The sequence below is a fragment of the Somniosus microcephalus genome, chromosome 22 (assembly GCF_052327205.1).
Source record: "Somniosus microcephalus isolate GS21.2 chromosome 22, FLI_Smic_1.0, whole genome shotgun sequence".
Taxonomy (NCBI): Eukaryota; Metazoa; Chordata; class Chondrichthyes; order Squaliformes; family Somniosidae; genus Somniosus; species Somniosus microcephalus.
Genome location: NC_141008.1, coordinates 51,205,153 through 51,222,265, shown reverse-complemented (window position 1 = coordinate 51,222,265; position 17,113 = coordinate 51,205,153). Strand labels below are relative to the sequence as shown.

At 51.1% G+C, this 17,113-nt stretch overlaps 1 protein-coding gene across 1 annotated transcript in view; it reads right to left on the bottom strand.

Annotated features, from left to right (window-relative positions):
* Positions 1–17,113, bottom strand: part of ints2 (integrator complex subunit 2) — a 63,560-nt gene that overhangs the window by 25,867 nt on the left and 20,580 nt on the right. The window contains exons 11-12 of the mRNA XM_085964699.1: positions 16,247–16,361; positions 14,547–14,615 (exon numbers count right to left, since the gene is read on the bottom strand). Coding sequence (XP_085820825.1) covers positions 14,547–14,615; positions 16,247–16,361 — 184 coding nt within the window. The remainder of the gene's footprint in view (positions 1–14,546; positions 14,616–16,246; positions 16,362–17,113) is intronic.

Here is a 17,113-nt window from a genome sequence, read left to right as displayed (position 1 = left end):
CAATCCATGGGTACTGTTCCAGGTCAAGCATGGGCAAGGAAACCTCCTGCTGATTACATAGAAACATTTAACTAGGAGCAGGAGTAGGCCATTCGGCCCTTCGAGCCTGCTCCGCCATTCAACGAGATCATGGCTGATCATCCAAACACAAGCACCCGGTCCCTACACTGACAACCATCCCACCCAAACCCTATCCCCGTAACCCCACGTATTTAATCTCCCCTAACACTAAGGGCCAATCTTTATCATGGCCAATCAACCTAACCCGCACATCTTTGGACTGTGGGAGGAAACCGGAGCACCCGGAGGAAACCCACGCAAACACGGGGAGAATGTGCAAACTCCACACAGACAGTCACCCGAGGCCGGATTTGAACCCGGGTCCCTGGCGCTGTGAGGCAACAGTACTAACCACTATGCCACCGTGCTGCCCTCCCTCAGCTGATGAATCAGTACTCCTCCATGTTTAACACCAATTGGAAGAAGCACTGAGAGTAGCAAGGGCACAGAATGTACTCTGGGTGGGGGACTTCAATGTCCATCACCACTACTGGCTGCGTCCTGAAGGACATAGCTGCCAGACTGGACCTGTGGCAGGTGGTGAGTGAACCAACATGAGGGGAAAAACCTACTTGACCTCGTCCTCGCCAATCTACCTGTCGCAGATGCATCTGTCCATGACAGCATTGGCAGCAGTGACCACCGCACAGTCCCGTCTTCACACTGAGGACACCCTCCATCGTGTTGTGTGGCACTACCACCGTGCTAAATAGGATAGATTCAGAACAGATCTAGCAGCTCAAAACTGGGCATCCATGAGGCGCTGTGGGCCATCAGCAGCAGCAGAATTGTATTCCACCACAATCTGTAACCGCATGGCCCGGCATATCCCTCACTCTACCATTACCACCAACCCTGGTTCAACAACGAGTGTAGAAGAGCATGCCAGGAGCAGCAACAGGCGTACCTAAAAATGAGGTGCCAACCTGGGGAAGCTGCAACACAGGAATACATGCTAAAAAGCGGAAGCAGCAGGCTATAGATAGGGCTAAGCGATCCCATAATCAAAGCTCTGCAGTCCTCCCACATCCAGTCGTGAATGGTGGTGGACCATTAAACAACTAACGGGAGGAGCAGGCGCCATGAATATCCCCATCCTCAATGATGGTGGAGCCTGATATACCTATCAATTCAGTTCATGAAAAGCGACGAGTTAAGTTAGTAACTATAGGTTTTTATTGGCTAAATAACAGAGCCCACCCTCGTGGGTGATCGGATCCAACAAGGAGGAATACCAGCCAGTCGACCACCTTTATACCTGGGCAAGCAGGCGGAGCCATGGGCGGAGTCAGCTGTGGTCAGCCCAGGTATAACAGAGTGGCAAGAGGTGACCTTGTGTAGTGATACAACAGTGTAAACAGTGATAACCATAGTGTAACGATATAAACAGTGATAACCATAGTGTAACGATAGTGAACGATAAAAGTGGTTTACCACATTCACCCCTTGTTTAAATTTGAGTCCGGCGGGGTGAAGTGTACTACCAGTTCGGGTATGTCAGTCTGTCCGGAGGCCTCGTAAGCCTTTCTGATCGGCGCAGCAGCGGCGGCGGTGGTGCAGTATCCGATGTTAATGCTGGTGTCTGCGTGGTCGGCGAAGGCTCGTGGGGTTCCGGCATGCCGTCTACCTGGGCTGGATTTGGGGGGGGGTGGTGGGGGGTAACGGTGGTGTCTCAGGGGTGCCCGAGGGTGCGAGGTCTCGTAAGGAGACCGTGTCCTCCCGCCCGTCTGGGTATGCCACATAGGCGTACTGGGGGTTGGCGTGCAGGAGGTCCACCCTCTCGACCAGGGGGTCCGTTTTATGGGCCCTCACGTGCTTTCGCAGCAAGACGGGCCCCGGAGAAGTCAGCCATGTTGGTAGCGAGGTTCCCGTAGTCGACTTCCTGGGGAAAACAAACATTCGTTCGTGGGGGGTGGCGTTAATGGCGGTGCAAAGCAGTGACTGGATGGAATGCAGAGCTGCCGGGAGGACTTCCTGCCAGCGAGAGGTTGGGAGGCCCTTAGACTTTAAGGCTAAGAGAACGGCCTTCCAGACAGTCGCGTTCTCTCTTTCCACCTGGCCGTTCCCTCGGGGGTTGTAGCTGGTGGTCCGGCTTGCAGCAATACCTCTCGCTAGTAGGAACTGGCGAAGTTCCTCGCTCATGAAGGATGAGCCCCGGTCGCTATGTATATAGTTCGGGAACCCGAACAAGGCGAAGAGGTCGTTCAGGCATTTGATGACCGTGGTACTGGTCATGTCTGGGCAGGGGAAGGCAAAGGGGAAACGGGAGTACTCATCAATAATGTTGAGGAAGTACACATTACGGTCAGAGGACGGGAGGGGCCCCTTAAAATCGATGCTCAAGCGCTCGAAGGGGCGGGTGGCCTTGATCAGGCTTGCTCTGTCCGGCCTAAAGAAATGCGGTTTGCATTCGGCACAGGTTTGGCAGTTCCTGGTCATGGTCCTGACCTCCTCGATGGAGTAGGGCAGGTTGCGGGCCTTAATGAAGTGGTAAAGTCTGGTGACCCCGGGGTGGCAGAGGTCGTTGTGGAGGGTCTGCAGTCTATCAATTTGCGCGTTGGCGCATGTACTCCGTGATAGAGCATCTGGGGGTTCGTTCAGTTTACCAGGCCGGTACAAGATATCATAATCGTAGGTGGAGAGCTCGATTCTCCACCTCAAGATCTTGTCGTTCTTGATTTTGCCCCTCAGCTTGTTATTAAACATAAAAGCGACCGAGCGCTGGTCGGTGAGGAGGGTAAATCGTTTGCCTGCCAGGTAATGCCTCCAGCGTCGTACTGCCTCCACGATCGCCTGGGCCTCCTTCTCGACCGAAGAGTGTCGGATCTCAGGGCCCTGGAGGGTCCTTGAGAAGAAGGCCACAGGTCTCCCCGCCTAGTTAAGGGTTGCAGCTAGGGCGAAGTCGGATGCATCGCTCTCCACTTGGAAAGGGATAGACTCATCCACCGCGTGCATTGTGGCCTTAGCAATCACAGAATCACAGAAACCCCACAGTGCAGATAGAGGCCATTTCGGCCCATCGAGCCTGCACCGACGCATATCCCACCCGATCCCCGTAACCCCAACACATATCCCACCCTATCCCTGTAACCCCACCTATTTAATCCCCCTAACACTAAGGGTCAATTTATCATAGCCAATCAGCCTAACCCGCACATCTTTGGACTGTGGGAGGAAACCGGAGCACCCGGAGAAAACCCACGCAAACACGGGGAGAATGTGCAAACTCCACACAGACAGTCGCCCGAGGCCGGATTCGAACCCGGGTCTCTGGCGCTGTGAGGCAACAGTGCTAACCACTATGCCACCGTGCTTACCCGTGCAATGTCTCCCTTTATGAGGGAGAAGGCTGCGCATGCTTCTGCCGTCAGGGGGAAGGAGGTGGACTTCATGAGGGGTCTGGCTTTGTCCGCATAATTGGGCACCCATTGGGCATAGTAGGCGAAGAGCCCCAGGGTTCTCTTCAGCGCCTTTGGACAGTGGGGGAGGGGAAGCTCCATGAAGGGGCGCATTCTTTCGGGGTCGGGGCCGCTGACTCCATTCTCTACTACGCAGCCGAGGATGGCAAGGCGCGAGGTGTTAAACACACATTTCTCCTTATTGTAGGTGAGGTTCAGCCGTTGGGCCGTACGGAGGAATCTCTCCAGATTAACATCATGGTCCTGCCGGTCGCGGCCGCAGATGGTGACGTTATCTAGATAAGGGAACGTGGCATGCAGCCCGTTCTGGTCAACCATCCGGTCCATCTCCCTTTGGAAGACCGAAACCCCGTTGGTGACGCCGAAGGGAACCCTAAGGAAGTGGTAGAGGCGGCCATTCGCCTCGAAGGCGGTATACTGGCGGTCCTCAGGGCGGATAGGGAGTTGGTGATAGGCCGACTTAAGGTCGATGGTAGAGAATACCCGGTACTGTGCAATCTGATTGACCATATCAGATATGCGGGGAAGGGGGTATGCGTCCAGCTGGGTGTACCGGTTTATGGTTTGGCTGTAGTCGATGACCAGGCGGTGTTTATCGCCGGTCTTAACGACTACGACCTGGGCACGCCAGGGGCTGTTGCTTCTCTCGATGATGCCCTCCTTCAGGAGTCGCTGCACCTCGGAGCTAATAAAAGCTCTGTCCCCGGCGCTGTACCGCCTGCTCTTGGTAGCGACGGGTTTACAGTCGCGGGTGAGGTTAGTGAACAGGGAGGGGGGCGGGACCTTGAGGGTGGATAGGCCGCAGGTGGTACGCGGTGGGCGGTTTAAAAGCTGCTGGTTGTAGACTGTGAGTGGGGGGAGGGGTCCACCGTATGCCAAAGTGACACTTTGAAGGTGGGATTGGAAATCCAGCCCTAGTAGGACGGCAGCGCAGAGCTGGGGCAGGACGAGAAGTTTAAAATTTTTATACTCCGTGCCCCTAACCGACAGGGTCACAACACAGTAGCCGCTGATGTCTGTAGAATGGGACCTCGACGCCATCGAGATCCGGTTGCGCGTTGGCCGGACAGTGAGGGAGTAGTGGCTCACCGTGTCTGGATGGATGAAACTCTCCGTGCTTCCGCTGTCGAACAGGCAGGTCGTGGCGTGGCCGTTTACTTTGATGTCCATCATGGACTTGGACAGGTGGTGCGGGCGAGCTTGGTCAAGTGTGACGGAGGCTAGTGTATGGCTGAGCGAGCTGCTGTAGTCTGCGGGTGAGGCGGTGGTCAGCTCTGGAGACAAGGTGGCGGTCGAGTGTGGTGAACAAAATGGCGGCGCCCACAACGTTGAATAAAATGGCGGAGAAGATGGCCGCCCCCACAACTCACATGAGGCACTGCCGGCGTCGGTGGCCTTGATCAAAGATGGCCACCCCCACGACTCACGAGGGGATACTGGCATCTGTGGCCTTGATGAAAGATGGCCGCCCCCACAACTCGCATGAGGCACTGCTGGCGTCTGTGGCTTTCCCCCTGCAGGCCTTCGCGAAGTGGCCTTTCTTGTGGCAGTCAGAGCAGGTCGCATTTCTTGCAGGGCAGCGCGCCCTCGGGTGTTTCGCCTGGCCACAGAAGAAGCAGCCGGCGGCCCGATCGCGGGGCTCCGATGTCGCAGCCGGTACCGGGGGTGGCGGTCCCGATCGGTTCCGGGACACCGACGCTGTGGTAGGTCCCAGAGGCGGCGGTGCGAGGGGTATTGCGGCCGGGGTCGGGCCCGAGTCCCAGGGTCGCGCAGCACAGTACCTGGAGTACGCCTCGAGGTCCCGATGGGCCACTTCCAAGGAGCGAGCGAGGATAGCAGCTGTATTCAGGTCGAGGTCCTTTGATTCCAGCAGTCTTTGCCGTGAGTAGTCTGACCGAAGGCCTTTCACGAAGGCATCTCGGATGTTTCCATCTGTATGTTCTGCAGCTGTTACGGCTTTAAAGTCACAGTCCCTGCCGAGTATTTGCAGCGCCCGTAAGAAATCATCAACCGACTCTCCTGGCTGTTGCGAGCGGGATCTTAGGAGATGCCTGGCGTACATTGAGTTTACAGGGCTCCGATACTGTTCTTTTAGCAGGTTGAGGGCGTCCTCGTATGTGGCAATGTCCCGGATGAGTGCAAATACTTTAGGGCTCACCTGAGCGGTCAGAACTCTTAGTTTGGATGCCGGAGGCACGCCGGATTCTCCCAGGTAGGCTTCGAAGCAGCTCAGCCAGTGTTCGAAGTCGAGGGCTGAATTCGCAGCCTGTGGGTTTAGATCCAGGTACGGCGGCCGGAGGGCTCGTAGCCAGGCCGGCTGCTGGGGCTGTTGTAGATGGCCGTTTGGCTGAGGCTGTACGTCTGACTGGTCGTTTGGCTGCTCCGTTGTAGACATTTCAAAATTTAGCCAATAAAATTGATATACCTATCAATTCAGTTCATGAAAAGCGACGAGTTAAGTTAGTAACTATAGGTTTTTATTGGCTAAATAACAGAGCCCACCCTCGTGGGTGATCGGATCCAACAAGGAGGAATACTAGCCAGTCGACCACCTTTATACCTGGGCAAGCAGGCGGAGCCATGGGCGGAGTCAGCTGTGGTCAGCCCAGGTATAACAGCGTGGCAAGAGGTGACCTTGTGTAGTGATACAACAGTGTAAACAGTGATAACCATAGTGTAACGATATAAACAGTGATAACCATAGTGTAACGGTAGTGAACGATAAAAGTGGTTTACCACAGAGCCCAGCACGTGAGTGCAAAAGACAAGGCTGATGCGTTTGCAACCATCTTCAGCCAGAACTGCCGAGTGGATGATCCATATCAGCCTACTCCTGAGGTCCCCACCATCACAGAAGCCATTCTTCAGCCTATTCGATTCACTCCACGTAATATCAAGAAACGGCTGAGTGCACTGGCTACAGCAAAGGCTGTGGGCCCCGACAACATCCCGGCTATCGTGCTGAAGACTTGTGCTCCAGAACTAGCCGTGCCTCGAGCCAAGCTGTTCCAGTACAGCAACAACACTGGCATTTATCCAACAATGTGGAAAACTGCCCAGGTATGTCCTGTCCACAAAAAGCAGGACAATTCCAACCCGGCCAATTACCGGCCCATCAGTCTACTCTCAATCATCAGCAAAGTGATGGAAGGTGTCATTGATAGAGCTATCAAGCGGCACTTACTCACCAATAACCTGCTCACTGATGCCCAGTTTGGGTTCCGCCAAGACCACTCGGCTCCCGACCTCATTACAGCCTTGGTCCAAACATGGACAAAGGAGCTGAATTCCAGAGGTGAGGTGAGAGTGACTGCCCCTGACATCAAGGCAGCATTTGACCGAGTCTGGCATCAAGGAGCCCTAGTAAAACGGAAGTCAATGGGAATCAGGGGGAAAACGCGCCACCGGCTGAAGTCATACCTAGCACAAAGGAAGATGCTTGTGGTGGTTGAAGGTCAATCATCACTGCAGGAGTTCCTCAGGGCAGTGTCCTAGGCCCAACCATCTTCAGCTGCTTCATCAATGACCTTCCCTCCAACATAAGGTCAGAAATGGGGATGTTCGCTGATGACTGCAGTGTTCAGCGCCATTCGCAACTCCACAGATAATGAAGCAGTCCATGCCCGCATGCAACAAGACCTGAACGACGTTCAGGCTTGGGCTGATAAGTGGCAGGTAACATTCGCACCACAGAAGTGCCAGGCAATTGTAATGTATGTACCTTTAAGGGGGAGAACTACTTTTTACAGCACCTGTATCCTGTAGTACCGGCAGTGACCACACCTGTATATAAACCTGAGTAGTGATCTGTACAGTCAGTTGCAGTTTGAACCCTCATTCAGTAAACACCTGTTGATCGTTCCCTGCAGTCTTTTGTCTGATTATTGAAGGACACAACATTAAGATACCCGGATCTAACATTGGCGACGACAAAGATTCGAACCTACCTGCAACTCTGCATCACCTCCCAGGGATTCGCTCCTGGAGAACAGTGGGAGGAGGTCGAGTCCAGAAGCACGGGCATCGCAGGGGAGGCTGTCGAGAGCCAGGCTTGGCTTTCCAGTCATGGTGGTCCAGCGAAACGGGCTGGCAACAGGTACTGCGCAGACCCTTCCCGGACAGCGGTGGCTAGAGCCGACCGAGCGGCACAGAAAAAGGCCGAGCAGCTTCGACGGGGGAGAGAGGGCAGAGCACAGCCGGTGTTCAAGGGCCGAGTAGCGTCAACGGGGGAGAGAGGCGAGAGAGAGAGCAGAGCGCAGCCGGTGTTCAAGGGCCGAGCAGCGTCAACGGGAGAGAGAGGCGCGCAGGAAAACGCGAGGCGCTGCCATTGCCACGAGGACCGCCGAGAGCGGCGTTGGCAGCAGCGCGGGAGACGCCATTTTAAGCCGCAGCGGGGAAGAAAGGAAAGCGCGGGAGACGCCATTTTAAGCCGCAGCGGGGAAGAAAGGAAAGCGCGGGAGACGCCATTTTAAGCCAGTCTAACCACACCCAAAAATGCCGAAGAGTGGCAGTATCACAGCGTTCGACAATGAAGTCGAAGATTGCACGACATATGTCGAACGCATAGAAGTATACTGCAAGGCGAATGAAGTGCCAGATGACAAGAAAGCGCTGGTATTGTTGAATTCAATGGGTGCAAAAACTATGGCTTACTACGAAACCTAGTAACCCCAGAGAAGCCAGTAGAAAAGGATTTTGAAAACATAGTGTCAATCCTACAGGACCACTTAAACCCCACACCGCTGCTGATAGCAGAAAGATTTAAGTTTCACAAAAGGAACCAGCATAAAGATGAAAGTAATGCTGAGTACTTAACGGAACTGCGCAAGCTATCGAAACACTGCCAGTTTGGAACTGGACTAGCAGATACTTTAAGGGACAAGTTTGTGTGTGGGCTTCAAAGTGAAGGAACCCAGAAACGGCTTCTATCAGAAAAGGATCTTACGCTGGACAAGGCTTTCAGCATTGCAGTATCACACGAAGCAGCCGCACGGGGCGCTGCAGAGATACAATGGAGACCGCAAGAATATGGCACAAATGAAATGTCATATGGAACAGTGAAGTGCTATCGCTGCGGCAGAACAACACACGACCATAATGATTGCTGGTTCAAGGACAAAGTGTGCAGACAGTGTGGAAAAGTAGGACACATAGCAAGAGTCTGCAGGTCAGGAAAGAAAACCAGCAGCAAGAAATCTCCACAGGAGAAGTACAAGAAGGTACATAAGGTGACGGAGAGTAGTTCAGACGAACAGAAAAGTGATAGACTCCGGAAGCAAGGAGCTGGGTTGCCTGAAACTACATAATGTGATCAAAATGGAGGATCACCAAACTATCTGGGTCACGCTCAAGATAGCAGGAGTCCAAGTGAAAATGGAATTGGACACAGGATCAGCCCTAACAGTCATAAACCGAAAGGACTACAAGCGGCTATTCTCACATATACCCTTGAGCGATACAAAGATTGTCTTGAAGACGTACACGGGGCAAAAAGTCTACCCCAAAGGAAAAATAAGGGTGAACGTTATATATAATGGCAAGGAAACACCAAAAATGGACCTATATGTATTGCCAGATGGAGGACCACCACTACTAGGACGTGAATGGATCCGGAAGATACAGCTAGATTGGCATTCCATACAAGCACTGACTGTAGATGCCAAAAAGGATGACGACGTCACACCTGGACGACTGTCAAAAATGCTAACTGATGCACAAGAAGTGTTCCAGCAGGGACTCAGAACACTAAAAGGCATAACAGCGATGATCAAAATAGAGGAAAATGCAAGCCCAAAGTTTTTTTTTTTTTTTTTTTTTTTTTTTTTTTTAAGGCCAGACCGGTACCTTATGTGATCCGCCCAGCCGTCGAAGCAGAGCTGGAAGGTTTGGAACGTTCAGGAGTACTGTCCAAAGTGGACTGGAGCGAGTGGGCTACACCCATCGTTCCTGTAATGAAGAGGTCGTTGAGTAATACGCCTGGGGAACCAAAGAAGGTTCGCATCTGTGGGGACTTTAAGGTGACAATGAACCCAGTCCTTCACACTGTACAATATCCGCTTCCGCGGATTGAAGATATTTTCGCCTCGCTATCTGGAGGGAAACGCTTCACTAAGATTGATCTGGCCCAGGCGTACCTGCAAATGGAGGTAGAAGAAGCCTCGAAACAGTACCTCACGATCAACACTCAAAGGTCTCTACCAATACAACTGGCTGGTGTTCGGGGTAGCATCAGCTCCGGCTATTTGGCAAAGGGCAATGGAACAAGTCCTGCAAGGGATTCTAGGGACCCAGGCCTAGAAATTCAGTTGTTTGCGCCAGCCGCTAGCGCCTTAGGAGGAGGAGATGTGGGGTGCTAGGCGGCTAGCGGCCGGGCGCAGCGCGATCTGCGCCTCTCCCCAACTTCAGTAAAGATTTAGCGGCGGCGCAAAGCCTTTGCGCGCGCTCAGCTGCGCGCGCAGATCCTGACGTCATTTCATCGTGCAACGCCCTTTGTGCGCCCCAAACCGGAAATTCAGTGGCGCCGGCCTATTGTGCGCCTGGCGCCCCTAGCGACTGGTAGAGGGGAACGGTTCCCAGTTGCTACGGGGCGAGGGGGGCGCAAATTAAAGGGCACTCCTCCTGCAGTAGAAATGGCAGCCATTTTGCAACACTCCTTCTTTGTGAGAGACGGATCTTTGCAGAGAGACAAAGGTAGAGAGCTTTCTGGTTTGGCTCAACACTTGCACAGGTAGTTGTGGCTTCAGGCCACAGCTTTGCACTTGTCTTTAACTTCAGAGCCATAGCATTGATTGGAAACATATAATGGGGGCTGCAATGGGTGCAAACGTTGGCCTTCTCCATAGTCCTGGGCGTTGTACAGATCAAGCAGCAGTGGTCAGGCCTTGCTTCAGGGCTGCAGGGCGTGGCAGGCAAACAAATCCACCCTCCCCCTTTAAGAGCTCACCGGCGCCAGAGTGTCTGCCGTCAATCAGCAACTCGCCGCACCTGTGCTGTGCCCGCCCTCGGGGGTATCGCCCCGGGCCGCCGGCTTAGCGCCTAATGATAGTCGTGCATCGCCTGTTTTAGCGCAGCAGCAACCTCTTGGGGCGATGCCACTGAATATCGGCGAAGGTGGTGCGACGTTGCGCCGGGCGCAAACTTTAGCGGCCGCCCGGCTATAGCGCCCCAAACGTGGCTATACTGAATTGCTAGGCCCCAGTGTTATTTGGACGACATCCTGGTCACGGGCGAAAATGACAGTGATCATCTCGCCAACCTGGAGCTGGTGCTCACTAGATTGAAGGAATATGGGCTCCGAGCTAATTGCCACAAATGCGAGTTTTTCCAGAAGCAGATCTCGTATTGTGGCCACGTTATTGATAAAGAGGGGTTACATAAGTCCCCATAAAAGATTGAGGCAGTAGTCAAGGCTTCAGCACCAGAAAATGTGTCACAACTGAGGTCGTTCCTCGGGCTGATGAACTACTACCATAAGTTCTTGCCGAACTTGTCTACCGTACTACACCCACTGAACACCCTACTGCAAACGGGGGTACCATGGAAGTGGAGTGACGAATGTAAACGAGCTTTCCAGAAGAGCAAAGCATTGATCACATCAAAAGAGGTGTTGGCTCATTTCAACCCAGCACTACCAATTCGGTTGGCGTGTGATGCATCACCCTATGGCATTGGAGCGGTGCTGTCGCACAAATTCCCGGACGGCTTGGAGAGGCCAGTAGCTTTTGCGTCTCGGTCACTAACCTCAGCTGAGTGTAACTACGCCCAGATTGACAGGGAGGCCCTCAGCCTAGTGTGGGGAGTGAAAAAGTTCAATCACTATCTGCACGGGCAGAAGTTCACCTTGCTGACTGACCACCAACCACTTGTCTCCATCTTTAATCCAAAGAAGGGCGTTCCGGTGATGACTGCGCAACGGCTACAAAGATGGTCCCTTTTTCTAGGGGCGCACCAATATGATATCGAGTATAAGGGCACGAAACAGCATGGAAACGCTGATGGGCTATCACGCCTGCCACTGCCTACTGCGGAGGAAGCACCAGCAGTGGATCCTGTCAAAATATTTCATTCGACTATAATTGAATGCTTGCCAGTAACTAATGCTGGTATAGAGAAGGAGACCCGAAATGACCCGACACTGTCTCGGGTATATGATTTGACGGTGAAGGGATGGTCAGCACATGGCAACTCACTGTTGCCAGCATGCTCATCCAGAAGCGAACAGCTGTCAGTATGCCAGGGGACCTTGATGTGTGGATCCGGAGTGGTAATTCCACCCAAGTTAAGGGAGAGAGTGCTCAATGAGCTTCATGAAGGTCATCTGGGAGGGGTGAAAATGAAAAGCCTTGCTAGGGCTTATGTGTGGTGGCCGGGGATCGATCAGCAAATTGAGGACCTGACAAAGAGCTGCTCAGGATGCCAGAAGGTCCAAAATGCACCACCACATGCCCCTCTACACCCACGGGAGTGGCCCTCCTCTCCATGGCAACGGGTGCATATTGATTTTGCTGGTCCATTCATGGACTCAATGTTTTTAATAGCCGTGGATGCGCACTCGAAATGGCCTGAGGTGATCAAAAGGTCCTCCACCACCACGGAGAAAACTATTGCACTCCTACGGACCATTTTTGCCAGGAACGGCTTGCCAGAGCAGATTTGCTCTGATAACGGACCACAGTTTGTGTCTGAAGAGTTTCGAAGATTTATGAAAAGGAATGAGGTAAGGCATTACACATCCGCCCCGTATCATCCAGCCACAAATGGATTGGCTGAGAGGTTCGTACAAACCTTTAAAAAAAGCAGTAAAGGCCATGTGCGATGATGACATTCCACTGCAGCATAAGGTGGACAATTTCCTGTTAGCCTACAGAAACGCGACACATGCAGTCCCCAACCAGGCCCCGGCCATGATGTTCTTTAACCGAAGGTTGAGATCTCGTCTGGATTTGCTCAGACCAAATGTACGAAGAGATGTTGAGAATAAGCAATTCCAGCACATCAATGAGAAGCCGACAAGGAGCTTCAATGTAGGGCAACCAGTCTTGGCCCGCGACTACCGAACAGAGAAATGGCAACCAGGAACGATATGCACACGGCAGGGGCCACTAATGTACACAGTGGATGTTGGGGAGAACATTGAGAGACGCCATGCTGACCAGATCCTAGAGTCACAGGAACGAGTCAACCCCATGTCTCGGCCATACGTACCTGGTGAGGAACCCGACGTACAGGTCGCATCTACCTCAGAAACAATAGCATTGGAAGCTGATGAATCAACTGACGACAGGGTGTTAGAATCGCCTCCGCACCAAGAGCGAGACACTCGGGAAAGGCGTTATCCAGAATCAGGAAGCCTCCCCAAAGACTGAATTTATAAATAGACTATTTTCATGTTGCATGTTAAAAGTGTTAATTGTAATTAGTTTGATATTTAATTGTTAAATGAGTGTTATGGTACTGTTAATCTAAAAGGGGAGGAATTGTAATGTATGTACCTTTAAGGGGGAGAACTACTTTTTACAGCTCCTGTATCCTGTAGTACCAGCAGTGACCACACCTGTATATAAACCTGAGTAGTGATCTGTACAGTCAGTTGCAGTTTGAACCCTCATTCAGTAAACACCTGTTGATCGTTCCCTGCAGTCTTTTGTCTGATTACTGAAGGACACAACATTAAGATACCCGGATCTAACAGCAATGACTATCCCCAACAAGCGAGAGTCTAACCATCTCCCCATGACATTCAATGGCATTACCATCGCCGAATCCCCCACTATCAACATCCTGGGGGTCACCATTAGCTAGAAATTTAACTGGACCAGCCACACACATACTGTGGCAACAAGAGCAGGTCAGAGGCTAGGTATTCTGCAGTGAGTGTCTAACCTTCTGACTCTCCTTTCCACCATCTACAAGGCACAAGTAAGGAGTGTGATGGAATACTCTCCACTTGCCTGGATGAGTGCAGCTCCAACAACATTCAAGAAGCTCGACACCATCCAGGACAAAGCAGCCCGCTTGATTGGCACCCCATCCACCACCTAAAACATTCACTCCCTCCACCACCGGCATACCTTGGCTGCAGTGTGTACCATCTACAAGATGCACTGCAGCAACTCGCCAAGGCTTCTTCGGCAGCATCTCCCAAGCCCGCGACCTCTTCCACCTAGAAGGACAAGGACAGCAGGCGCATGGGAACACCACCACCTCCAAGTTCTCCTCCAAGTCACACACCATCCTGACTTAGAAGCATATTGCCGATCCTTCATTGTCGCTGGATCAAAATCCTGGAACTCCCTACCTAACAGCACTGTGGGAGTGCCATCACCACACGGACTGCAGCAGTTCAAGAAGGCGGCTCACCACCACCTTCTCAAGGGCAACTAGGGATGGTCAATAAATGCTGACATTGCCAGCGACGCCCTGATCCCATAAACGAATAAAAAAAAAAGAACCTGGTACCTACCTGATCTGTATGGCTTAGTGCCATAGAGCAGGAGATTTTCCCTCAGTCGATCATAGGAGTTAGACAACAGTATGTGTATGTGACAACTAGGTGGAGTGCGGTGGGTAACGCTCTACCATGGAGTCTTAAAACGTTAAACTGAGGTCCTATCCACCTGCTCTGAAGGTTCAACTGAACATTAAGGATCCCATGGCACTATTCCAAGCACATTTAGGTTTCCTGGCAAACATTGCTCCCCCAAATAACAATGTCAAAATTAGATTAACTGGCCATTCATCTCATTCCTGTATGGGGGTCCTTGCTGTGCATAAAATGGTTGCCACATTTGCATACATAGCAACAACTGCACTTCAAAATAACTCATTGTATGTGATGCACTTTGGGATGTTTCTGCAAGATGTGATGAGGCCTGTGTAAATGCAAGTTCTTTCTACTTTAGCTGAAAGACAAGGGCAAGTGCAGAGGGCCAGAGGATGAAAGTCTCAAGTCAAGTACACAGAGATTTGTGATTCAAATTGGACAAGAATTGAAAACTTTACAGGCACTGATAGTGTTCCCCTATATACAAATGCAAAGGTAAAGGTGTGAGCAAGATGGGGACTCACCTGTTCTGTGAATATCTCCTGTGTGAAGATGGTTTTCATCCTGTTCAGTGAGCTTGATTTAATTGCAATCTAAGCCAGAAATTATAAAGCTGTTAGTTTCAGTTTCTTTCAACAGGGAACAGCAGCATGGCCTCAATACAGTCCCCTACAGGTAAAGCTTCATCTCAGAGCAACACCCATTTACAAAGTTAACATTTAAGGGGTCATTTTCTGACTTCACATTGCTGGAATTTCCAATATGCGCTATTGGTGAGGGAGGTTCCCTGTCCAGAGCACGAGTTGAAATATTGGCCACCTCCGCCCCTACCAGAGCCCATCTGCCAATGAAACCCACATCCATGCCAGTCCCCATCAGATTAGACTATTCCAATGCTCTCCTGGCCTTCCAACCTTCATAAACTTGAGCTCATCTAAAACCCTGTGGCCTGCCTCGTATCCCACACTAAGTACTGCTAACCCATCACCCCTGTCCTTGTTGACCTACATTGGCTCCTGGCCCCCCAACACCTCAAGTTCAAAATTCTCATGCTTCTGTTCAAATCCCCTCATGGCCTTACACCTCCCCATCTTGGTTATCTTCTCCAGCCCTCCAATACTCCCTGCCCGAACTCTCCATTAGTCTGACACTGGTCTGTTGTGCATGCCCCTTCCCTTTACCCCACGGTTGGCAGCCGTGTCTTCAGCCAACCAGGTCTCATGCTTGGAATTCCATCCCTAAACCCCTCCAATTCCTTGTCCTCCTTTAAGAGCCTCTTTAAAACCCACCTTTGACCAAGCATTTGCTCACCCCCACCTAATATCTCCTTTTTTGTTTTGATAATGTTTCTGTAAAGCACTTTGGGGCATTTGTCTAGATTGAAGGTGCAATATAAATGCAAGTTGTTGTTGTTGTTTAAATGTAACATTCTTCCTCCAATCACACTGTGTATTTATTGACTTTCTTCCTGTCACACCATGCTTCAAGCCTCGGTTGAGGGGCGAGTATCTCTGCTTCTGAGTGACTACTCTAATCACGCCCTCAGAACAGTGGGCTCAGATGACCCAATTCATCCTTCAATATTCCCCTCTATTGTTTGGGGGGAGGAGCAGAGAACGCACCTACACTCTCTGCTCAGTTTGTCTTCCCGATGGGAAAGGAGAAACTGAGAACTTGCTATAAGGAAACTCTCAAGCAAACTTGAATGTTACCACTCGAGGGCATTGTGTCAGCACATCAACATCCTGCACGGTCAGATCATTTCTGTTCCCTTCCTGCCAAATTCAGTTTCTATTTTGTAGAAAAACGTCACAATGTTTTTCTTTTTTGTAATTTACTGGTAATATATTAGGGTTTCAATATTAGTCATGAACAGCTGGAAGGTTAAACAAGCTACAGCACTGCGAACAACTTCCCACATCTGCTTCAATGCTACAGCAGAAGCCAAGTAAATCCCCAGAGGGAGGGATCATTGGGCTCCTGTTAGCTCTTGTACGCACCCTGGTGACTAAGACAGCATTAGCTGCAGCGTGGGATCATGTCACTTACAAGTGATGAACAGCCCTGGGTGAACAGAATGGAAAAAAAGAATGTGTGCATGTGCATGTGGTGAATATCCCCCAAAAAATGTTTAGAAGGAGAAGCCTTTGGCTAAATGGCAACTGCTTTCATTTTCTCAACACCTGTAAACCACAACTAAAAAAAGAGACGGAGTCAGACTTACCTTCATCCCCAGAGTGGAACAGACCAAGTCGATGATGGCATTGAGTTGGTTGCTATGGAAATACATTGCAACCAGTAGCAGCATCTCACCAAATGAAGCAGAGACCCCTGTGGTACTGGAACATACACAAGAAAACAGTGTTACTTCACTCCATCCAAGTGTTGTGGGTAAGTCATTATAGGGGTATTGTACCATAGTGGTTCTGTTACTGGACTAGTAATCCAGAGGCTTGGACTAATGATCCGGAGACACGAGTTCAAATCCCACCACGGCAGCCGGGGAATTTAAATTCAATTAAATAATAATCTGGAATAAAAAGCTAGCATCAGTAATGATTGTTGTAAAAACCCATCTGGTTCACTAATGTTCTCTAGGGAAGGAAATCTGCCGTCCTTACCCGGTCTGGCCTATATGTGACTCCAGACCCACAGCAATGTCATTGACTCTTAACTGCCTGCCGAAATGTCTAGCGGCTCACCACCACCTTTCTCAAGGGCAATTAGGGATGGGCAATAAATGCTGACCTAGCCTACATCCAATGAATATAAAATATTCTTTCATCGTGAAAGCCGAGATCTGAGACAAAGTAAGCTGCCCACCTCTGGCAAATTATGGCCCAGTATGCGTGACCTGGTATAACGCTCTTGTTATAGAACTGCGTATCATCTGACTTACTGTAAGCAAAGCCACAGGGGATCTGCTCGCACTGATGAAAGAAAAACTTGCTTTAGCGCCTATCACATTGCTTAGACACATCTCAAAGCACTTAATGTACATTGAATTACTTTGCAATGCACTGACTGGTTATGTAGACAATTGTGGCAGCCATTTTGTGTACAGCAAGGTCCCACACATAGTAATGAGATC